At 44.2% G+C, this 24,802-nt stretch overlaps 1 protein-coding gene across 10 annotated transcripts in view; it reads left to right on the plus strand.

Moving 5' to 3' along the window:
- LOC128684691 (uncharacterized) overlaps positions 1-24,802 on the plus strand; it is a 131,307-nt gene that overhangs the window by 86,077 nt on the left and 20,428 nt on the right. The window contains exon 16 of one of the 10 annotated variants that reach the window (XR_011393955.1): positions 30-643. The exons of 7 other annotated variants lie outside the window; for them this stretch is intronic. Coding sequence is in view for 1 of the 3 variants with exons in the window: in XM_070099810.1 (XP_069955911.1) it covers positions 30-119 (90 nt within the window). In the remaining 2 variants the exon portion in view is untranslated. Of the gene's footprint in view, positions 1-29; positions 644-24,802 lie in introns of those variants that run through there. 2 more of the 10 variants (XR_011393957.1, XM_070099810.1) reach the window with 2 other exon arrangements.

A 24,802-nucleotide genomic window follows, 5' to 3' on the forward strand; every position in this document is an offset into this window, starting at 1 on the left:
CTAAGCTAGGTTTTATCTAATTTATTCAGGTGGCAGGTAACTCCCCTTCAACATCTACAGCTTATTTAGAGACTAGACTTTCTCCTAAGCCTTGGAACTACAGGTGTAAACATTCCTAATAATATCTAGTGCAAATGTATCCAAAGCTAAATTGAAAATGAATGTGTGTGTTGTACATGGTCAGAGGTAAAACTGAGAGTGGCAACTAAATATGATCAGTGTGTGTGATGGGATGTGTGTATTGTATCATGGCTACACTTGAGAATGAGTGTATTGTATCATGGCTACACTTAAGAATGAGTGAAACTGACAACATAGTTATTGAGCTATTTGTATTTAGTGTATAAGCAATTTAAGTTAAAAAAAGAGAAAGACTTGTACATGTATCAGGTGAAATGTTCAAGCAAGTGACTGTGTGATTAATTGGGAGTACAAATGTGCTCTTCATTGTAGGCAGTATTTTACAGTTCAAAAAATATATAAAATGTTTGGAATATTTATATATAGAAATGATTTGGAGAGCAGGAGTTAGTAACCAGAATAGTTTTGTACTTTACAGTATTTGTAAATGGAAGTTTTTTACTAATGTTTTTATTGTACAAATCAATTAAAAATTTACTAAAGATATTTGTTTATTTAAATTGTTCCTGCATTCTTATCTTTATTACTTATTATAAGCCTTTTATTAAACACTGTATTTTCTGTGATGTGTCACACCCCAGCATTATGTGCACCATAATTTTTGAAGGATTTTTTTGTGAATGTGTCTGTAAGTACAATGCCTGCACTTAAAAGGAGGAGTTTGGGATATTAGCAGTTTGGAGGGATATGTTGTGTATCTTTATATGTATATACTTCTAAACTGTTGTATTCTGAGCACCTCTGCAAAAACAGTGATTATGTGTGAGTGTGGTGAAAGTGTTGAATGATGATGAAAGCATTTTCTTTTTGGGGATTTTCTTTCTTTTTTGGGTCACCCTGCCTCGGTGGGAGACGGCCGTTTTGTTGAAAAAAATAAAAAAAATGTCTGTTATTAAAAATGCACAGTGCTACTACAGTTAAATTACTGGCATGCAAGATGTAGTAAAAGTGAGTGAGAGAGAGCAGTACCTGGAGTGAAGGAGAGTCATACCTGTACTAGTGAGTTGACTTCACACTTGGAATTTGTCACTACTGTATTATTACCTGTGAACCCTATATCACTTCACTCTCATGCGTAGTTATAACAATGTAGCAATGACAGTTTAGAAGTGTTGTGGAGGGTGGTGGTCTGTTGTGGAGGGTGGTGGTCTGTTGTGGAAGGTGGTGGTCTGTTGTGGAGGGTGGTGGTCTGTTGTGGAGGGTGGTGGTCTGTTGTGGAGCATGGTGGTCTGTTGTGGAGGGTGGTGGTCTGTTGTGGAGGGTGATGGTCTGTTGTGGAGGGTGGTGGTCTGTTGTGGAGGGTGGTGGTCTGTTGTTGAGGGTGGTGGTCTGTTGTTGAGGGTGGTGGTCTGTTGTTGAGGGTGGTGGTCTGTTGTGGAGGGTGGTGGTCTGTTGTGGAGGGTGGTGGTCTGTTGTGGAGGGTGGTGGTCTGTTGTGGAGCATGGTGGTCTGTTGTGGAGCGTGGTCTGTTGTGGAGGGTGGTGGTCTGTTGTGGAGGGTGGTGGTCTGTTGTTGAGGGTGGTGGTCTGTTGTTGAGGGTGGTCTGTTGTTGAGGGTGGTGGTCTGTTGTTGAGGGTGGTGGTCTGTTGTTGAGGGTGGTGGTCTGTTGTTGAGGGTGGTGGTCTGTTGTTGAGGGTGGTGGTCTGTTGTGGAGGGTGGTGGTCTGTTGTAGAGGGTGGTGGTCTGTTGTGGAGGGTGGTGGTCTGTTGTTGAGGGTGGTGGTCTGTTGTTGAGGGTGGTGATCTGTTGTTGAGGGTGGTGGTCTGTTGTTGAGGGTGGTGGTCTGTTGTGGAGGGTGGTGGTCTGTTGTGGGGCGTGGTCTGTTGTGGAGGGTGGTGGTCTGTTGTTGAGGGTGGTGGTCTGTTGTGGAGGGTGGTGGTCTGTTGTGGAGGGTGGTGGTCTGTTGTGGATTGTGGTGGTCTGTTGTTGAGGGTGGTGGTCTGTTGTTGAGGGTGGTGGTCTGTTGAGGGTGGTGGTCTGTTGTTGAGGGTGGTGGTCTGTTGTTGAGGGTGGTGGTCTGTTGTGGAGGGTGGTGGTCTGTTGTGGAGGGTGGTGGTCTGTTGTGGAGCATGGTGGTCTGTTGTGGAGGGTGGTGGTCTGTTGTGGAGGGTGGTGGTCTGTTGTTGAGGGTGGTGGTCTGTTGTGGAGGGTGGTGGTCTGTTGTTGAGGGTGGTGGTCTGTTGTTGAGGGTGGACTGTTGTGGAGGGTGGTGGTCTGTTGTTGAGGGTGGTGGTCTGTTGTTGAGGGTGGTGGTCTGTTGTGGAGGGTGGTGGTCTGTTGTGGAGGGTGGTGGTCTGTTGTGGAGGGTGGTGGTCTGTTGTGGAGGGTGGTGGTCTGTTGTGGAGGGTGGTGGTCTGTTGTGGATGGTGGTGGTGTGTTGTGGAGGGTGGTGGTCTGTTGTGGAGCATGGTGGTCTGTTGTTGAGGGTGGTGGTCTGTTGAGGGTGGTGATGTGTTGTGGAGGGTGGTGGTCTGTTGAGGGTGGTGATGTGTTGTGGAGGGTGGTGGTCTGTTGTGGAGGGTGGTGGTCTGTTGTGGAGGGTGGTGGTCTGTTGTGGAGGGTGGTGGTCTGTTGTGGAGCGTGGTGGTCTGTTGTTGAGGGTGGTGGTCTGTTGAGGGTGGTGATGTGTTGTGGAGGGTGGTGGTCTGTTGAGGGTTGTGATGTGTTGTGGAGGGTGGTGGTCTGTTGTGGAGGGTGGTGGTCTGTTGTGGAGGGTGGTGGTCTGTTGTGGAGGGTGGTGGTCTGTTGTGGAGGGTGGTGGTCTGTTGTGGAGGGTGGTGGTCTGTTGTGGAGGGTGGTGGTCTGTTGTGGAGGGTGGTGGTCTGTTGTGGAGGGTGGTGGTCTGTTGTGGAGGGTGGTCTGTTATGGAGGGTGGTGGTCTGTTGTGAAGGGTGGTGGTCTGTTGTGGAGGGTGGTGGGCTGTTGTTGAGTGTGGTGGTCTGTTGTGGAGGGTGGTGGTCTGTTGTGGAGCGTGGTGGTCTGTTGTTGAGGGTGGTGGTCTGTTGTGGAGGGTTGTGGTCTGTTGTGGAGGGTGGTGGTCTGTTGTGGAGGGTGGTGGTCTGTTGTGGAGGGTGGTGGTCTGTTGTGGAGGGTGGTGGTCTGTTGTGGAGGGTGGTGGTCTGTTGTGGAGGGTGGTGGTCTGTTGTGGAGGGTGGTGGTCTGTTGTGGAGGGTGGTGGTCTGTTGTGGAGGGTGGTGGTCTGTTGTGGAGGGTGGTGGTCTGTTGTGGAAGGTGGTGGTCTGTTGTGGAGGGTGGTGGTCTGTTGTGGAGCGTGGTGGTCTGTTGTTGAGGGTGGTGGTCTGTTGTGGAGGGTGGTGGTCTGTTGTGGAGGGTGGTGGTCTGTTGTGGAGGGCGGTGGTCTGATGTGGAAGGAGGTGGTCTGTTGTGGAGGGCGGTGGTCTGTTGTGGAGGGCGGTGGTCTGTTGTGGAGGGCGGTGGTCTGTTGTGGAGGGTGGTGGTCTGTTGTGGAGGGTGGTGGTCTGTTGAGGGTGGTGATGTGTTGATGGGTGGTGGTCTGTTGTTGAGGGTGGTGGTCTGTTGTTGAGGGTAGTGGTCTGTTGTTGAGGGTGGTGGTCTGTTGTGGAGGGTGGTGATGTGTTGTGGAGGGTGGTGATGTGTTGTTGAGGGTGGTGGTCTGTTGTTGAGGGTGGTGATGTGTTGTTGAGGGTGGTGGTCTGTTGTTGAGGGTGGTGGTCTGTTGTGGAGGGTGGTGGTCTGTTGTGGAGGGTGGTGGTCTGTTGTGGATTGTGGTGGTCTGTTGTTGAGGGTGGTGGTCTGTTGTTGAGGGTGGTGGTCTGTTGAGGGTGGTGGTCTGTTGTTGAGGGTGGTGGTCTGTTGTTGAGGGTGGTGGTCTGTTGTGGAGGGTGGTGGTCTGTTGTGGAGGGTGGTGGTCTGTTGTGGAGCATGGTGGTCTGTTGTGGAGGGTGGTGGTCTGTTGTGGAGGGTGGTGGTCTGTTGTTGAGGGTGGTGGTCTGTTGTGGAGGGTGGTGGTCTGTTGTTGAGGGTGGTGGTCTGTTGTTGAGGGTGGACTGTTGTGGAGGGTGGTGGTCTGTTGTTGAGGGTGGTGGTCTGTTGTTGAGGGTGGTGGTCTGTTGTGGAGGGTGGTGGTCTGTTGTGGAGGGTGGTGGTCTGTTGTGGAGGGTGGTGGTCTGTTGTGGAGGGTGGTGGTCTGTTGTGGAGGGTGGTGGTCTGTTGTGGATGGTGGTGGTGTGTTGTGGAGGGTGGTGGTCTGTTGTGGAGCATGGTGGTCTGTTGTTGAGGGTGGTGGTCTGTTGAGGGTGGTGATGTGTTGTGGAGGGTGGTGGTCTGTTGAGGGTGGTGATGTGTTGTGGAGGGTGGTGGTCTGTTGTGGAGGGTGGTGGTCTGTTGTGGAGGGTGGTGGTCTGTTGTGGAGGGTGGTGGTCTGTTGTGGAGCGTGGTGGTCTGTTGTTGAGGGTGGTGGTCTGTTGAGGGTGGTGATGTGTTGTGGAGGGTGGTGGTCTGTTGAGGGTTGTGATGTGTTGTGGAGGGTGGTGGTCTGTTGTGGAGGGTGGTGGTCTGTTGTGGAGGGTGGTGGTCTGTTGTGGAGGGTGGTGGTCTGTTGTGGAGGGTGGTGGTCTGTTGTGGAGGGTGGTGGTCTGTTGTGGAGGGTGGTGGTCTGTTGTGGAGGGTGGTGGTCTGTTGTGGAGGGTGGTCTGTTATGGAGGGTGGTGGTCTGTTGTGGAGGGTGGTCTGTTGTGAAGGGTGGTGGTCTGTTGTGGAGGGTGGTGGGCTGTTGTTGAGTGTGGTGGTCTGTTGTGGAGGGTGGTGGTCTGTTGTGGAGCGTGGTGGTCTGTTGTTGAGGGTGGTGGTCTGTTGTGGAGGGTTGTGGTCTGTTGTGGAGGGTGGTGGTCTGTTGTGGAGGGTGGTGGTCTGTTGTGGAGGGTGGTGGTCTGTTGTGGAGGGTGGTGGTCTGTTGTGGAGGGTGGTGGTCTGTTGTGGAGGGTGGTGGTCTGTTGTGGAGGGTGGTGGTCTGTTGTGGAGGGTGGTGGTCTGTTGTGGAGGGTGGTGGTCTGTTGTGGAGGGTGGTGGTCTGTTGTGGAAGGTGGTGGTCTGTTGTGGAGGGTGGTGGTCTGTTGTGGAGCGTGGTGGTCTGTTGTTGAGGGTGGTGGTCTGTTGTGGAGGGTGGTGGTCTGTTGTGGAGGGTGGTGGTCTGTTGTGGAGGGCGGTGGTCTGATGTGGAGGGAGGTGGTCTGTTGTGGAGGGCGGTGGTCTGTTGTGGAGGGCGGTGGTCTGTTGTGGAGGGCGGTGGTCTGTTGTGGAGGGTGGTGGTCTGTTGTGGAGGGTGGTGGTCTGTTGAGGGTGGTGATGTGTTGATGGGTGGTGGTCTGTTGTTGAGGGTGGTGGTCTGTTGTTGAGGGTAGTGGTCTGTTGTTGAGGGTGGTGGTCTGTTGTGGAGGGTGGTGATGTGTTGTGGAGGGTGGTGATGTGTTGTTGAGGGTGGTGGTCTGTTGTTGAGGGTGGTGATGTGTTGTTGAGGGTGGTGGTCTGTTGTGGAGGGGGGTGGTCTGTTGTGGAGGGTGGTGGTCTGTTTTTGAGGGTGGTGATGTGTTGTGGAGGGTGGTGATGTGTTGTGGAGGGTGGTGATGTGTTGTGGAGGGTGGTGATGTGTTGTTGAGGGTGATGGTCTGTTGTGGAGGGTGGTGATGTGTTGTGGAGGGTGGTGATGTGTTGTTGAGGGTGGTGGTGTGTTGTTGAGGGTGGTGGTGTGTTGTGGAGGGTGGTGGTGTGTTGTGGAGGGTGGTGGTGTGTTGTGGAGGGTGGTGGTCTATTGTGGAGGTTGGTGATGTGTTGTGGAGGGTGGTGGTGTGTTGTGTAGGGTGGTGATGTGTTGTTGAGGGTGGTGATGTATTGTGGAGGGTGGTGGTGTGTTGTGGAGGGTGGTGATGTGTTGTGGAGGGTGGTGATGTGTTGTGATGTGTTGTGGAGGGTGGTGATGTGTAGTGGAGGGTTGTGGTGTGTTGTGGAGGGTGGTGGTGTGTTGTGGAGAGTGGTGGTGCATTGTGGAGGGTGGTGATGTTGTGGAGGGTGGTGGTGTGTTGTGGAGGGTGGTGGTGTGTTGTGTGTTGTGGAGGGTGGTGGTGTGTTGTGGAGGGTGGTGGTGTGTTGTGGAGGGTGGTGGAGTGTTGTGGAGGGTTGTGATGTGTTGTGGAGGGTGGTGATGTGTTGTGGAGGGTGGTGGTGTGTTGTGGAGGGTGGTGGTGTATTTTGGAGGGTGGTGATGTGTTGTGGAGGGTGGTGATGTGTTGTGGATGGTGGTGGTGTGTTGTGGAGGGTGGTGGTGTGTTGTGGAGGGTGGTGGTGTGTTTTGGAGGGTGGTCATGTGTTGTGGAGGGTGGTGATGTGTTGTGGAGGGTGGTGATGTGTTGTGGAGGGTGGTGATGTGTAGTGGAGGGTGGTTTTGTGTTGTGGAGGGTGGTGGTGTGTTGTGGAGAGTGGTGGTGCGTTGTGGAGAGTGGTGGTGCATTGTGGAGGGTGGTGATGTTGTGGAGGGTGGTGGTGTGTTGTGTGTTGTGGAGGGTCGTGTGTTGTGGAGGGTGGTGGTGTGTTGTGGAGGGTGATGATGTGTTGTGGAGGGTGGTGGAGTGTTGTGGAGGGTTGTGATGTGTTGTGGAGGGTGATGGTGTTTTGTGGAGGGTGGTGTGTTGTGGAGGGTGGTGATGTGTTGTGGAGGGTGGTGGTGTGTTGTGGAGGGTGGTGGTGCGTTTTGGAGGGTGGTGTTGTGCTGTGGAGGGTGGTGTGTTGTGGAGGGTGGTGGTGTGTTGTGGAGGATGGCGATGTGTTGTGCAGGGTGGTGGTGTGTTGTGGAGGTTGGTGTGTTGTGGAGGGTGGCGATGTGTTGTGCAGGTTGGTGGTTTGTTGTGGAGGGTGGTGATGTGTTGTGGAGAGTGGTGGTGTGTTGTGGAGAGTGGTGGTGTGTTGTGGAGGGTGGTGGTGTGTTGTGGAGGGTGGTGATGTGTTGTGGAGGGTGGTGATGTGTTGTGGAGGGTGCTGATGTGTTGTGGAGGGTGGTAATTTGTTGTGGAGGGTGCTGATGTGTTGTGGAGAGATGTGTTGTGGAGGGTGCTGATGTGTTGTGGAGGGTGGTAATTTGTTGTGGAGGGTGCTGATGTGTTGTGGAGGGTGCTGATGTGTTGTGGAGGGTGGTGTAGAGGGTGCTGATGTGTTGTAGAGGGTGGTAGGTCCTACCCATCTCTTTGGGTAGGACCTACTTCCACTGGGGAATCGTGCCTACCAGTGACTATGCCCTCTTCTGCTACACATCCCATTTCCACCTGACGTTAGTATATAAGCGCCAGGCTCCTTACTTCTGCTTCAGAATCTCCTTGACTACGGTGCTCTTCGCACCAACTCCAAGGTTGAGGGACTGATTACCTCATCTTCCGTATATAGTTCTACTGTCTTCAAGTTATGTCCTGGAATTTGTATTGATAAAGCCACTGGATGGCAAAACGTCTACAATAAAGATACCCAGATGTTGCACATATCTTAATTTCATCTTGTTGGTATTTTATACCATTCTTGTACAATTTGAATGGTTTTCTCTATTCAAAGCAGGATGAGCATCAGTTGAGGATGAATGCTCTGATAATCTATCAGTGTCAAAAACAGATGCCAGCACTGAAAATGTAAGGAGGGCTATTCATGAAGATATTCATCAGAGTATCCAGGATATTGTAAGTGCTGTTGGAATTTCTTTACGGTCATGTCTAAGAATTTTAACAAAATTTGATCATGAGAGTGGTTGTTGAATCTTTGCTCTGTTTGCTGACTCAAGACCAGAAAGACCATTGTTTTCTAGCCAAAAAAACATGGTGATAGTACCTCATGCTCATTGATTCCCAGATCTAGCCTTGTTACTTTTTTATCTTCCCCTAAATAAAAATGGTACTCAAGGGGTGGCATTGTAATGACATGGAAGAGATACAAGCAGAATTGCAAATTGCACTAGCTACTGCTAGGTACCTCTTCAAGGGGGGCTCCTTGGCGTGGTGAAGAGGCTCTTGGTCTGAGGAATTAGACCTGTCGGTCTACTTCCTCAGACCGAACCTAATTACCCCCCAATCCCCCGTTCCCTATCCCATCCTCCCCTTTTTCCTTTCCTCCTCCTCCTCCCCACCCCTCCCTTTTGCCCTTCCTTTTTTTTTTTTTTTTTTTTCACAGGCACCCTAGTTCCTAGGTAGGGGAAAGGGTACCGGGGTCCATCCCATTCCGTTGAGGTTCTTGGCGGTGGTGTAGTTTGCCGTGGAATCTGGATTGCCTGGGGATGTCCTGATCCTTCTCCGGTATCCCAGAGGGTGGCTTTGGGTGTCTCTCGGGCGATGGGTGTATCTCTGGAAGCCACCTTTCGGATTCCGGGGGTGGTGGCCGAAGGAGGTATGCTTTGTGGCGGATTTCCAGCCGCCCTCTCTTTTGTCCACCGAGGTAGCTCGGCAGATGTGAGGTTGCTATCCCGGATTGCCGGTTTACTGGCATGATGGGTAGGGTATGGCACGGGTTCCATGCTGCATCTGCGCTACTTGCGGTGCTGAGGTCCTCTTGGGCGCGGAGGGAGATTTCTGGCCCTTTCATTCCTCCTAGGAACTATCCCTCCCCGGTCCCCCCTTTTTTTATTCTTTTTTTTAGTTTTCTTTCTTTCTTTTTTTTTCTTAAAAACAAAAAGAAAGAAGTAACCTAACCATGGCAGCCCTAGTCCATGAACCTGCTACCCCCGGGCCCCTTCTTGATACCGCACCCCGTTCTGACCCCGCCTTGTCTTTGGACCACTCTTCGGACACTCCTCATGCCTCTGTACCTCTTGCCAGTGCTGTTTCCTCACCCGCTTCAGGTACTGAGGCCTCGACTGACTCCTTCGATTTATCTGACCTTCGCTCTCCTCTGACTATGCTTCCGGCCTCTCCCTCTACGGTGCGGCAATTTTCGAATCGCTGGCCCGTTCCACGTCGGACCAACTCTGGTCCCACGCCTAAACGACAACGACAATTACCTGCTGGTGATACTTCTCCACCTTCTCGTTCTTCTCAGAAAAGATCGACACGTCCTTCACTACCTTTCCACGCTCAGTTTCAGACTGCACAATGGACTAAATTCTTCACTTTACGACCGACTTCCTCTACTGCCTATTTTTCTGACCACAGTATTGGCGAGGCACTCCTACGCCATGTTGGTAAAGATATTTCTTTTCATGCTCTTAAGAGCGGTACACGCATCGTCACCGTACAGAATGCTACCCAGGCTCATGAGCTTTCTCATCTTTCCCATATCGATACTGTTCCTTTAACTATTGAAAAGCATCATTCCCTCAATTCTTGTAGTGGTACCATCATTCTGCCCCATACCATAGTTCAACAAAATTTCCAGACATGTGGCACTGACATTCTTGAACAGCTGGAACTCCAAGATCTCCCAATCCTCAAGGTAGACACTTACGTTCTTCCTGCCCGCGGGCGGAGACGATACCCTTGCAATGTGGCTCGTTTAACTTTTGACAGCCGTGAACTCCCATCCTCAGTTTATGTAGCAGGACATCGGTTACAAGTTCGAAAGGTGATCCCTACACCGCAACAGTGTAGAAATTGCTGGCGATTTGGCCATCCAGCGAAATATTGCAGATCTATCGCCGAATGCCCAGTCTGTGGTGCCGATGACCATTCTAATACGTCATGCAATCGACCTCCCTCTTGCCTTAATTGTCATGAGGCTCACCCTTCATACTCTCGCCGTTGTCTACTTAAACGAGCGGGAAATCCGTTACCTCAAAGAGGCAGGTCTCCCTTATGCCATGGCAGTTTCTCATCTCCGCCTCCAAGGGAGACTACCTTGTGTTTCTTATTCCCGTGTTTCAAAACGTCCCCCCACTTCTGGTATCCCATCTTCTGCACCCACCTCTGTGGTTACCTCTCCCATAGTCACTCCTGTAGCTAATTCTTTTGCTGTCCTCGGCTCAGACGTCCCTACTTCAACGTCTCAGTCTGATCTTGCTTCTTCGTGTTCTCTCTCACAAGCCTCAGTAGCGACGAGATCTCGTATGACACCTCCCAATCGTCCCTCTATTTCTCAAAAGTCAAAAAAAGGTCCGTTAACACCTCCTACCCATCTTCCACCTCCTCATTTTCCCTTCCCTGTCTCTGTACCTGGTTCTCCCCCTCTCACTGGCTCTGTTACAAGTGTAGAGGTTCACCCTCCTCCTCGTACTGTACCTTCCTCCCCTGTTCCCTCCCAAGTTTCTTCCTCTTCTGCCACCTCCCAGGTTTCTGCCTCTTCTGTCCCCTTCCACGCTTCTCCAGTTCCCTCCACCCTTCTGTCCCCCCCTACCTTGGTACAGTCCATTACAGTTCCAATCTTTACTCATCCTCCCCCTACCATTTCAAATATTGTCTCCCATACGACGTCTCTGAATTCTGAAACACTTGAAGCAATCTCTGAATATATTGCAAAGACCAAACCATCAATGGACACTGATCCACCCTCCGCTCCTTCTCTCTCTACTCCATCTGCGCAACTCCTTTCTTCACAGCGCACCGTTCCTTCGCTGCTTGAACATTTTCCACTGCCTCCGCATGTGGACTTTTCTAACCCTTCTAGTCCGTCGGAACCCTTACCTGCGGATTTCAGGTATCTTTATCATTGCCAATCATGGCCTATTTACAGTGGAATATACGCTGCCTCAGGGGTAATCGGGGTGAGCTTCAGATGTTACTCTCCCAGTTTTCCTTTGTTGGTGTTTGCTTACAGGAACCAGAATTACACTCTTCAGATCCTTTTCCTGATGGGACCTTTAATGAAAGTGCCCTTCTACGCACTGATATTCCATACCATCAGCTATTTGTTCGTACTTCGCTGCATTACACAGCAGCCCATATCCACTTGCATAGGTGATATACGCTCTGTTCTTTATATCTCTCTCCTTCTCGGGCATTATCTATTCCGGATATTGCCTTTCTTGTTTCGTCATTACCACCACCGATTCTGTTACTTGGTGATTTTAATGCCCACCATTTCCTCTGGGGGGGGGGGGGTCTCACTGTGATTCCCGTGGCATTCAGTTAGAGGCTTTTCTTGCCACCCACCCCCTCCATGTTTTAAATACAGGTACTCACACCCATTTTGATCCTCGGACTCACACTCTCTCTTGCATCGATCTCTCAGTCTGCTCTTCCTCCGCCGCATTAGACTTCACTTGGTCTGTTCTTCCGGACTTACATGACAGCGATCATTTCCCAATCATTCTTACTTCCCCTTCATATTCACCACCTCTTCGCATCCCACGCTGGCAATTTGATCAGGCAAATTGGAACCTTTACTCACACCTAACTGTTTTTAGAGAGGTTCCTTCTTCGTCCTCCATCGATGAGCTTTTACACCTCTTCTCGTCCTCCGTTTTAACCGCAGCTTCTCATTCTATACCCCAAACTTCGGGCAGGCATTCTCAGAAATGCGTGCCTTGGTGGTCTTCTGCTTGTGCTCGTGCAGTACGTTTGAAACGCGCTGCATGGGGCAGGTACCGGTACAATAGAACCACAGAGAGACTTCTTGAATTTAAGCAGAAGCGTGCGATCGCTCGCCGTGTCATCCATGATGCTAAACGCACTTGCTGGCGAGATTATGTCTCCACCATCACCTCTGCTTCCTCTATGAGTGCAGTCTGGAAAAAAGTACGAAAACTGAGTGGTAAATATTCTCCTGACCCGGCTCCTGTTCTGCGGGTTGCCGGTGTTGATATAGCAAACCCACTAGATGTTGCCAATGAAATTGGCAATCATCTGGTCCGTATTTCTCAGGGACTCCATCTATGCCCCTCATTTCTTTCCTCAAAGTCTGCCAGAGAGTTAGCACCCTTGGACTTTTCTTCTCTCAGAGAAGAACAGTATAATGTGCCTTTTACACTTCAAGAACTGGAGGCAACACTCTCAGCTTGCCGATCATCGGCAGCTGGGCCCGACGACATTCATATTCGTATGCTACAACATTTACATCAGTCAGCCCTTGCAGTCCTATTATGCCTTTACAATCTTATTTGGTCACAAGGAGTTCTTCCACAGCTGTGGAAATCCGCCATTGTTCTCCCTTTCCACAAACCAGGCACTACGGGACATGAAACCTCCCACTATCGTCCCATTGCTCTTACCAGTGCAGTTTGCAAAGTGATGGAACGCCTAGTAAATAGACGTTTAGTGTGGTATTTAGAGACACACAACAGTCTCTCCACTCGTCAATATGGCTTTCGTAAGGTACGTTCTACCATAGACCCCTTATTATGCTTGGATACGTATGTTCGTAACGCCTTTGCAAATAACCACTCAGTTATTGCCATATTTTTTGACCTTGAGAAGGCATATGACACAACTTGGAGGTATAATATTTTAGCCCAAGCCCACTCCTTAGGCCTTCGAGGCAATCTACCATCCTTCCTTAAGAACTTTTTAACTGACAGGCATTTCCGTGTTCGGGTTAATAATGTGCTCTCCCCGGACTTTATCCAAGCTGAAGGTGTCCCCCAGGGATGTGTTCTGAGCACAACACTTTTTCTCCTTGCTATTAATGATTTGGCCTCTAGTCTTCCATCAAATATTTGGTCATCACTCTATGTTGATGACTTCGCTATTGCCTGTGCAGGCGCTGACTGTCACCTTATTACAGTTTCTCTCCAGCATGCAGTCGACCGTGTTTCCAATTGGGCCACCACATGTGGGTTTAAATTTTCCAGCACTAAAACCCACCAAATTACTTTCACTAGACGCTCTGTCATCTCCGATCATCCTTTGTACCTCTATGGCTCCCGTATCCCTGAACGTGATACAGTCAAGTTTCTGGGCCTCCTCTTTGATCGTAGGTTATCCTGGAAACCTCACATTACCTCTCTGAAGGCAACTTGCCACAGCCGGCTGAACCTCCTTAAAACCCTTGCTCATCTTTCATGGGGAGCTGATCGTCGAACCCTCCTTCGCCTACATTCCACCCTTATCTTATCGAAACTTGATTATGGTGACCAGATCTATTCAGCGGCATCTCCTGCTACTCTCTCTAGCCTTAACCCCATTCATCACCAAGGATTACGTTTATGCCTTGGTGCTTTTCGCTCTTCCCCTGTCGAGAGCCTCTATGCAGAAGCGAATGTTCCAACCTTATCCGATCGCCGTGATGCCCATTTCCTTCGCTACTATGTACGCTCTCATGATCTCCGCAATCCTTCCATTTATAGAATGGTCACTGATATTAGTAGACATTCTTTATTTGTTCGCCGCCCATTTACTCCGTCCCTTCTCTCTTCGCCTTCATTCGCTCTTGTCTTCTCTTCAATTACCACCTTTCTATGTACATGTAGCATCTCACTTTTCCCTACCCCCCTGGGAAGTTCCAGCTGTTCGAGTCTGTTCTTTCTCTCTCCCTTGCTCGAAAGCCCAACTGTCTACGGTCGCTTCCCGCTCTCATTTTCTTGACCACTTTCACTCTCATTCTCATGCCATTGCTGTGTACACAGATGGCTCTAAGTCTTCTGATGGCGTAGGATTCGCAGCAGTGTTTCCGGACAGCGTCGTACAAGGGCATTTACTATCTTCGGCTAGTATTTTTACTGCTGAATTGTATGCCATCCTTACAGCACTTACCCGTATTGCATCTATGCCTGTGTCATCATTTGTGGTTGTCTCAGACTCCCTTAGTGCTTTACAGGCTTTACAGAAATTTGATACACCTCACCCCTTAGTCCTCCGTATCCAACTTTGGCTACGCCGCATCTTTACCAAGCATAAAGATATTGTTTTTTGTTGGGTCCCTGGTCATGTTGACGTACAGGGCAATGAACAGGCAGACACTGATGCGCGGTCAGCAGTACATGACCTACCAGTTTCATGTAGAGGTATTCCATTTACGGACTATTTTGCTGCAATATCTTTCCAACTTCACACCCGTTGGCAACAACGTTGGTCTACTCTGCTCGGCAACAAACTTCAATCTATTAAAACGAGTATAGGTTACTGGCCGTCTTCTTATCACCAGTGTCGAGGTTGGGAGACTACTCTCTCCCGTCTTCGCATTGGCCATACTCGTCTTACTCATGGATATCTCATGGAGAGGCGCCCTGCTCCTCTCTGTGAGAATTGCCAAGTTCCATTATCAGTCAGCCACATTCTGTTGGACTGCCCACTTTATCAACGAGCACGCAGAATTTACCTCCGTCGTTGTCTTCGCTCTGCTGCTCTCTCTTTACCTTCCCTTCTCGCTGATGGACCCACCTTTCATCCAGACTCTCTCATTGACTTTTTGACAACAACTGACTTACTTCACAAATTCTGATACCTTCAGCCCTTTCTACTTCAATCTCTTGCTACCCCCTACCCCCGTACTATCCCCTGCCCCACTGTTTTCTGTAACCTACTGATCATCCCTCCTCCCTTCTGCCATCCAATACCCTCGCTTCCTTCCCTACCCTGCAGTGCTGTATAGCCCTTGTGGCTTAGCACTTCTTTTTTATTATAATAATATTACTGCTAGGTAAAAAGTGTTCCAGAAATGTATTGAGAACTGGCAGAGGTGCTTAATCAGTGAATATCCTCCCAAGGAAAGTTTGAGAGAGACAACTTTGAGTGATTAAGCCCATCTATTTTGCAGTCTAGGAACTTTTTGATAGCACCTCGTAGACTTTTTGTTATTGCTCTTGGGTGTAGAAATTTTTATTTTTTCCACGGCTATTATATGCACAAGATTTACATGTTGGTATCTTATGGAGAAGCTCCTAGCCCAGTATCATTCTGTCAGAATTGTCATGTCGTGAAGACAGTCAAACATTTCTTGATAGACTGCCCGGTTTGCCCAAGGTCATTGTGATTTCTGCCCCAACTTGTTTACTTTATCTGCCCCTTACCTGGATCAAACCTGATGATCCCCACCATTCCCATTTTCCCTGGTACTGCATGAGCTTTAAGGGTTTAGCATTTCCCCATGAATATAATTTAACTGCTTTATAATTCCTTTCATTTACCTTACTTAATCATTTCCCTTAGTCATGGTGTTTTCCTCTGGTACCATATTACTTTTATAACCAATTGGTTATTAGGGTACAGTAGGGCCCCACTTATAAGGCAGGTTAGGTTCCAGGCTACCAATGGAAAGCGGACATCGCCAGAAAGCGGATTATTATTATTATTATCAAAAAGAAGCACTAAGCCACAAGGGCTATAAAGTGCCAGAAAGCGGATTGCTATTAAGTTTACACTAACATATACAGTGGACCCCCGGCATACGATGGCATCGCGTTATGTTAAATCCGGCATACGATACATTTTAACGCAAAAATTTTGTCTCGCCTCACATTAAAAAACTCGCCTCACGCGTCCGGGATGCATCGCGTCCCATGTGTGGCCTCAGCGCCAGTTTTCACAAGCCAGCCAGTGCGGTCGCATCTACTCATAAATTCGGTACATTTCACATTATCCCAGTGTTTTTAGTACTTGTAACTACAAAATAAGTCATAGTGGACCCCAAGAAAGCTTCTAGTGCCATCCCTGTGGTAAAAAGGGTGAGAATTAGTATGGAATTGAAAAAAGAGATTAAGGAAATGTGTGCAAAGTGGCTTGAAGTGCAAACCTTTATGGATGAAAATCACCCTCACACAGCTATTGAAGCCATGCTGGTGACTATTACAATGACAATGTTGTGAACCACTTTAGACAAATCATAAAGGAACGAGAGGTACAGAGCTCTATGGACAGATATATTGTGCGACAGAGGTCCAGTGACTCTCAAGCTGGTCCTAGTGGCGTTAAAAGAAGGGAAGTAACCCCGGAAAAGGACTTGATACCTCAAGTCCTAATGGAAGGGGATTCCCCTTCTAAACAATAAGTTCGACACTCTCCCCTCCTCCCATCCCATCAGTCATCACCAGATCTTCATTAAAGATAAGTGTCATGTATTCTACTGTTAGTAGAGTACTACTAACTGTGCATGTCTTCTTCAGTTTGTGTGCATTAAACTTAATATTTCATGTGTTAAAACTTTTTTTTTCATACTTTTGGATGTCTTGCATGTATTAATTTGATTTCCATTATTTCTTATGGGGAAAATTAATTCGCCTTATGATAATTTCGGCATACGATGAACTCTCAGGAACGGATTAATATTGTATGCCGGGGGTCCACTGTATTAGCAATAGAACTAGGCATTAAAAACAATAAAAAGTAAAATACGCATATAGTACACTCATTACTTACCTCAAAATATTTGTAGTCTTAATGTAGGATGAGAAGTGAGTACAGTAATGTTTATTGTAAGAAGTCAGATGTGGTAGGTGTGGTAGCCAGCCAGGCCCCCCTTCCCACCCACATGTAATAGATTATGACATTTAAAGTGCCCTAGAGCAATAAAATGCATATGGTGTACACTCATTACTTTTTTTTTTTTTAACAAGTCGTCTGTCTACCACCGAGGCAGGGTGACCCAAAAAAGAAAGAAAATCCCCAAAAAGAAAATGCTTTCATCATCATTCAACACTTTCACCACACTCACACATAATCACTGTTTTTGCAGAGGTGCTCAGAATACAACAGTTTAGAAACATATACGTATAAAGATACACAACATATCCCTCCAAACTGCCAATATCCCAAACTCCTCCTTTAAAGTGCAGGCATTGTACTTCCCATTTCCAGGACTCAAGTCTCATTACTTACCTTAAAATATTTGTAGTCTTAATGGTTTTAATATAGGGTGCAAGGTGAATAGTATTTATTTGTAGAAAGTCAGGTGTGGTAGGTATCGTAGCCCATCTGGCTACGCCACCCACACGTAATATATACTAGGCATTTAAGGTGCCCTTGAGCGATAAAATGCATATACAGTACACTCATTACTTACCTTAAAATATTTGTAGTCTTAATGTAGGGTAAGAGGTGAGTCAACAAGATAAAAACAAAAGAGAGAGAACGAGTAATTGAGAGACGACAGAGCAGCAATGTAAACAAATAGACGTACGCGGCTGGTGGGTTGATAGACGTTCATTTTCTTATTTGTAAAGCTTATATCATAATACAGACACTTTACAATGTCTCCACATTGGTACAGTAGAATAAATAAGAGAAACATTCCCATTCTCATGTAACACACCATTTTTAAAAGGAATGGCACTCTGAGTGAAGGCATATGAAAGGAATAATTTTATACAGTTACCCGAAGTAATACTATTGTGTACACATTTTCTTTCGTGTTGGACTAGAGAAAATGTTCCTTTCCGGCCATCTGACAACACGACTGGAAAAACATCTCATGTTAATTTATTCTACTGTGGGTGTATTTATCATGTTTCTTTGTTATGTAGCATGTTTATTATACAATTTAGAAAAAATATCTTAGATGGATTAAGCAAAATGTCTATATTAACGTTTTATATGATATTTAAAGTGCCTCGGAGTGATTATTATTGTTATTATTATTAATATGGCGTCTTCAATACTAATAAGACACTCTCGGTGATTTTAATGTGTACCTGCATGCCAATACAGTGTGTAAGTTTACTTAGGTACAGGTACACATAAATATAATCAGAGTATATATGGGAAAGTGGAACAGAATTCTTTCTCAGTAAGCCATGCGTGTCGTAAAAGGTGACTAAAATGCCGGGAGCAAGGGGCTAGTAACCCTTTATCCTGTATACATTACTAAAGTTGAAAAGAAAAACTTTTGTTTTTCTTTTGGGGCAACCCTGCTTCGGTGGGATATGGCCGGTTTGTTGAAAGATATAAAATATGAAATAACTTTAAAACACTTGAAATTTTGGAAAGTTTCTAAACATAATGGAGAGACGCGATGCCTACGGAGAATGTAAACAATCCGAGTGGGACACGGTGATCTTATTAGAAAGACGGGGAGCTGTATAGCTAGTTTTGGTCATAATTTAAAATGTCCGTATTAGTGGAATGCCGTACAGCAAAACGCCGTAAAGTGGGGCCCTACTGTATATTAAAGCATGTACTAACCATATAAGGGTCATGCAGCACTACACCAGTAGGTTAGCAAATTACCAATTTAATTTTATAGTCAATTTGTAAGTGATTACAAGTTCTTCACCTGTTACTTTACATGCTTAATTTCATCATTCTTAACAGCAGCTTATATTTTAAGGCTAACTTTAATTAAGATGCATTTTAAAGATTTTTTTTTAGTAAGGAGAGTGAAAGATATATGTACTAACAGCCATTTACTATACTCTCAACACAGAAATGTAGAGCTCTTTACACCTAAAAAGCCAGTGAAAGGACAGTAAAGAAAACACAAGTACATTGGGCTTCAATTGTAGAGATACTACATTAGGATAAATCTCATTTCATCAGTTTGTATTGATTTTTAACAAACTAAATGCCTATCAAAACAAAGATGACAGTACTGACAATGCCCATTACTTGACAATGTAAGGTACAGTAATGATAAAAAATAATATTTTTCACTGTGAAGTCTACTGGCATATACATATCACTGAACAACCAACTGTTTTATTAATTACAGAAAAATTAAATTCTACTAGAAATATCTATATTCAACAATATTGGCCTCATTTTGTGGTAAGAAATAAGGCAACATTCAATCTAATGTACTGTAAACAATATTACTGATAAATATTCATTAAGATTAACTTGCATAAAGTTTACTGAAGTTGAACCTTAATGTCAGTTTCTTTAAAATGTTATACAGTGGACCCCCGGTTAACGATATTTTTTCACTCCAGAAGTATGTTCAGGTGCCAGTACTGACCGAATTTGTTCCCATAAGGAATATTGTGAAGTAGATTAGTCCATTTCAGACCCCCAAACATACACGTACAAACACACTTACATAAATACACTTACATAATTGGTCGCATTCGGAGGTGATCGTTATGCGGGGGTCCACTGTATTAAATTCATGTACAGTGGTACCCCGAGTTTCGTACAGCTCCCAACTTGAATAATTATGTAAGTGTATTATTGTAAGTGCTTTTGTAAGTGTATTTTTGGAGGTGTGAAAAGGACTAATCTAATTTACGTTATTCCTTATGGAAACAAATTTGTTCGGTAATGGCACTCTAACAACCTTCTGGAACAAACTATGGCCGAAACTCGGGGTGCCACTGTATTTGTATCTGAAATTAATTTTTTTAATATTTTAAAATGTAATAAAATTACATTGCCAATAACTATCACTTGATGTTTGTGATACTCAGGAATTATATAATTTATTTGAAAAGCATTAATATTTTTCAGTAGTTAAATAAGGAAGGTTAGAATGCAACATTAAGGTCATAAATTTAAAATTGGAAAAACTGTAATAAATTTTAAAAATATGTACCTGTACAGATATGTGTGCCAAACTATTTCAGAGTAATATTCAAATTTATAGGTGATCTCCTTGATGTATTTATTATTAATAATGTAGTAGTAAAGTTTATAAAATATACACAGGTAGACTGAATTATTAAATTTTTTAAGAACCAGTGAAAATATGGGGGAACTACTATAATAATAAGAGGAAATTGACATAGTTTTAATAAAGCCTTCTATCTTACCAACAAAATAAGCCCATAATAATCTTCAATTTGTGCTCACTATACTGTACTTTCTTGAGATAATACATAGGGCCAAAAGTAATGAAAGCACGATGGTGCCACTCTTAGTAAGTGCTGTTCTACAAGGAGAGGCATCACCCTGTTTCAGCACCTTTCTTTGTGACTCAATGTTTGCTATCCTAACATCTCTCATATTTCAGTTATATCTCGAGTTAATGGCATAGTTACAAAACAAATGGCAATAGTCCTGATGAAAGTGGGTTTGAAGATGTTCTGACTGAATATTTTTTTTTTCAAATGCAGCCTTTATCAATAATTAAATATGTATCACAGTATTCACACTATATATATATATATATATATATATATATATATATATATATATATATATATATATATATATATATATATATAAGTTTTGGAGTGAGATTAACAAGTTAAGAAAGCCTAGAGAACAAATGGATTTGTCAGTTAAAAATAGGAGAGGAGAGTTATTAAATGGAGAGTTAGAGGTATTGGGAAGATGGAAGGAATATTTTGAGGAATTGTTAAATGTTGATGAAGATAGGGAAGCTGTGATTTCGTGTATAGGGCAAGGAGGAATAACATCTTGTAGGAGTGAGGAAGAGCCAGTTGTGAGTGTGGGGGAAGTTCGTGAGGCAGTAGGTAAAATGAAAGGGGGTAAGGCAGCCGGGATTGATGGGATAAAGATAGAAATGTTAAAAGCAGGTGGGGATATAGTTTTGGAGTGGTTGGTGCAATTATTTAATAAATGTATGGAAGAGGGTAAGGTACCTAGGGATTGGCAGAGAGCATGCATAGTTCCTTTGTATAAAGGCAAAGGGGATAAAAGAGAGTGCAAAAATTATAGGGGGATAAGTCTGTTGAGTGTACCTGGTAAAGTGTATGGTAGAGTTATAATTGAAAGAATTAAGAGTAAGACGGAGAATAGGATAGCAGATGAACAAGGAGGCTTTAGGAAAGGTAGGGGGTGTGTGGACCAGGTGTTTACAGTGAAACATATAAGTGAACAGTATTTAGATAAGGCTAAAGAGGTCTTTGTGGCATTTATGGATTTGGAAAAGGCGTATGACAGGGTGGATAGGGGGGCAATGTGGCAGATGTTGCAAGTGTATGGTGTAGGAGGTAGGTTACTGAAAGCAGTGAAGAGTTTTTACGAGGATAGTGAGGCTCAAGTTAGAGTATGTAGGAAAGAGGGAAATTTTTTCCCAGTAAAAGTAGGCCTTAGACAAGGATGTGTGATGTCACCGTGGTTGTTTAATATATTTATAGATGGGGTTGTAAGAGAAGTAAATGCGAGGGTTTTGGCAAGAGGCGTGGAGTTAAAAGATAAAGAATCACACACAAAGTGGGAGTTGTCACAGCTGCTCTTTGCTGATGACACTGTGCTCTTGGGAGATTCTGAAGAGAAGTTGCAGAGATTGGTGGATGAATTTGGTAGGGTGTGCAAAAGAAGAAAATTAAAGGTGAATACAGGAAAGAGTAAGGTTATGAGGATAACAAAAAGATTAGGTGATGAAAGATTGAATATCAGATTGGAGGGAGAGAGTATGGAGGAGGTGAACGTATTCAGATATTTGGGAGTGGACGTGTCAGCGGATGGGTCTATGAAAGATGAGGTGAATCATAGAATTGATGAGGGAAAAAGAGTGAGTGGTGCACTTAGGAGTCTGTGGAAACAAAGAACTTTGTCCTTGGAGGCAAAGAGGGGAATGTATGAGAGTATAGTTTTACCAACGCTCTTATATGGGTGTGAAGCGTGGGTGATGAATGTTGCAGCGAGGAGAAGGCTGGAGGCAGTGGAGATGTCATGTCTGAGGGCAATGTGTGGTGTGAATATAATGCAGAGAATTCGTAGTTTGGAAGTTAGGAGGAGGTGCGGGATTACCAAAACTGTTGTCCAGAGGGCTGAGGAAGGGTTGTTGAGGTGGTTCGGACATGTAGAGAGAATGGAGCGAAACAGAATGACTTCAAGAGTGTATCAGTCTGTAGTGGAAGGAAGGCGGGGTAGGGGTCGGCCTAGGAAGGGTTGGAGGGAGGGGGTAAAGGAGGTTTTGTGTGCGAGGGGCTTGGACTTCCAGCAGGCATGCGTGAGCGTGTTTGATAGGAGTGAATGGAGACAAATGGTTTTTAATACTTGACGTGCTGTTGGAGTGTGAGCAAAGTAACATTTATGAAGGGATTCAGGGAAACCGGCAGGCCGGACTTGAGTCCTGGAGATGGGAAGTACAGTGCCTGCACTCTGAAGGAGGGGTGTTAATGTTGCAGTTTAAAAACTGTAGTGTAAAGCACCCTTCTGGCAAGACAGTGATGGAGTGAATGATGGTGAAAGTTTTTCTTTTTCGGGCCACCCTGCCTTGGTGGGAATCGGCCGGTGTGATAATAAAAAAAAAAAAAAAAAATATATATATATATATATATATATATATATATATATATATATATATATATATTATATATATATATAAATATATATATATATATATATATATATATATATATATATATATAAATATATATATATATATATATATATATATATATATATATATATATATATATATATATATATATATATATAAGTCGTGCCGAATATGTAAAACTGGTCAATTAGCAAGAACTCATTTAAAATTAAGTCCTTTCTAAAATTTTCTCTTATACGTTTAAAGATATATTTTTTTCATTAATGCTGATGTAAAAATTTATAATTTTGCACCAAAAGGAACTTAGAAAACTTACCTAACCTTATTATAACAAGCGCAATTTATTTTAGCCTAACTCAACTAAATATATTTTAAATTTGTTTACAATAATTTAATACTAAACAAACACAGTGAAACATATTTTTCTCGTTAGGTTCGGAATGATTTTGGCGAAATTATTGCATACACAAAATTTCACTTGACTTATGTGGCAAGATGAGCGTTGCTATTTAAGCCAAGATCGCAAATTCTGCCTATTCGGCACGACATATATATATATATAATGTGTGTGTGTGTGTGTGTGTACATGTATGTATATATAAATCATACATAATACATACTTTCTCATTAACCATCAGTGTAGAAGACCCAAAGACAAAAGCAAATTTCCCCACTACTACCTCCTTAATTATCTTTCCAGAAGCTCAAGGGCACCACAATTAAAATCCATTAACATCATCCTCAATCCCTAATAATGCAGGTACCGTTATGTCCCACCTCCAAAACTTAGGTATGGTAAACCGGTTTTTCTGATTCTATAGATATTACCACGCTCACACTCCAACACTATGATATTATGAAGGGTTGTAACCAGTTAATAATAATTAGTTTTGGAAGTAAAATATAGAACCTGCACTTTTAAAGGATGGATAATGTGGTTCAAGGGACCATTTGATTTTGATAGCTGTGTATTTCTAGAAATAAAGATGTAAATGGAGTGATGTTGAGAATCTTCTTTGGGTCCCTAGTCTTTAGTGGAAAATTTGCAGTCTGGTAAAAAACATACTTTACTGTATACAGTATTATGAATTGTTTTATATAACTTATTATTATATCCTAAATTGAACAGTCTTCATATAGGTATATAGTTTTAATAGTTAGCTTGTTATGCATTGTTCACAAGTGAGCCCTAAGACATACCCAGTGTTTGCCAGTAATTCTAGATACCATTCTCTGAGCTTGTCTGATCAAGTTTATGTACATTATGGCATAAGTATCTCCTTATTTGACACAGTCTGGCAGTAGCCAGGAAAGTGGGTAGACAGCACAAACAAGGTGTAAAAGTGCACAAGAAATGTGGCATTTGGTATAAGGATGTAATTACTGTACCATTTTGGACGCTTCTCATGCATTCCCATCAAAGGTTGAAATGTGGTCAAAATTTGAACAAAGTGAATTTCTCCAAGTGTTTAGTAAATTCAGTGCATTTCCGTTTAGTATACTTAAAGCTTATCTGCAAATTGTTTCTTGATGGTACACAATTTTTTTTACTGTGGAACATACTGGATAACAATAGAGAAGACAGCTTAACTTTTATCATGCCAGTGCAGCATGCTAAATAATTTGTTTAATTTTGTGAGTATTGCTGTAGAGTTTGCAACATATTTTGCAGAGAAACACATTTATCAAAGTTTAACAAAGGATTCTGCATGGGTCATCCTTTTTTTGAAATGGATATGGTTATTTTCATTCACTATATCAGACTTTGATAGGGATGCATTTTTAATATTCATGAAATAATGACAATACAAGGTCACTAGCTGTGGCCTGAGACTCAACAAGAAGGAATCTATTTTTGTTGCGCAATTGTAAGTTATCATAGTATTTTATTCCCAGTGTCATAAGCTAAACAGTATATTGGACCAAGGTATCGGTATCATTCAGGTGTTATAACTGTACAGTACAATGTTAGATGCAACAAAATAATTTACTCTTTTGATTAATATAGTCATTTACAAGGAATATAACTAGTGAATCACAAGCTTTACAGGATGAGAAATATTAAGATTGATGATTTTGTGATGCAGATGAATATTCATGAAGGATGAAATCACAGACCTTGAGACAATCTTCAGAGGCTTGGACATAGCTCAGTACACTAATGTTCATTCTTCATCATGTTTCAGTGCAAATTCTGATACCTTAGTAGGGTCCCATCATAGCACTGAAAATATTTTGATTCAATGGAGAACATACTAATGATCTAAAAACACATTTCCATTATTTCTAGACAGAATAAAGCTGAACATTATATTTAAGGATCTAACGAATGAAAGTTGTTGGCACAGTGGCTGCTGTATTTATTTTAATAAAACCAAATTAATTAGTTGTCGATTTGAAGTAGGTCTTAAAGAATTATTAACTTCAGATGTGACTCAGAAAATGTATAACTTTCATTATCCACTACAGAATATCTGGTTCCAAACATATTGTACTAATTTTGTAGAGACATTAATTAGAAATACACTTAAAAATGTACAGGTAATACAAGCTTGACTTTACATTTTTGAGCCATTTTACACGATTTAGGAGCTCTTTGTTTTTATCTTCCCTGCCAACAAATAGATGTTATGTTGTAAATGCTTGAGAACAAGTATGGCTTAAGCCA

The sequence above is a fragment of the Cherax quadricarinatus genome, chromosome 5 (genome assembly GCF_038502225.1).
Source record: "Cherax quadricarinatus isolate ZL_2023a chromosome 5, ASM3850222v1, whole genome shotgun sequence".
Taxonomy (NCBI): domain Eukaryota; kingdom Metazoa; phylum Arthropoda; class Malacostraca; order Decapoda; family Parastacidae; genus Cherax; species Cherax quadricarinatus.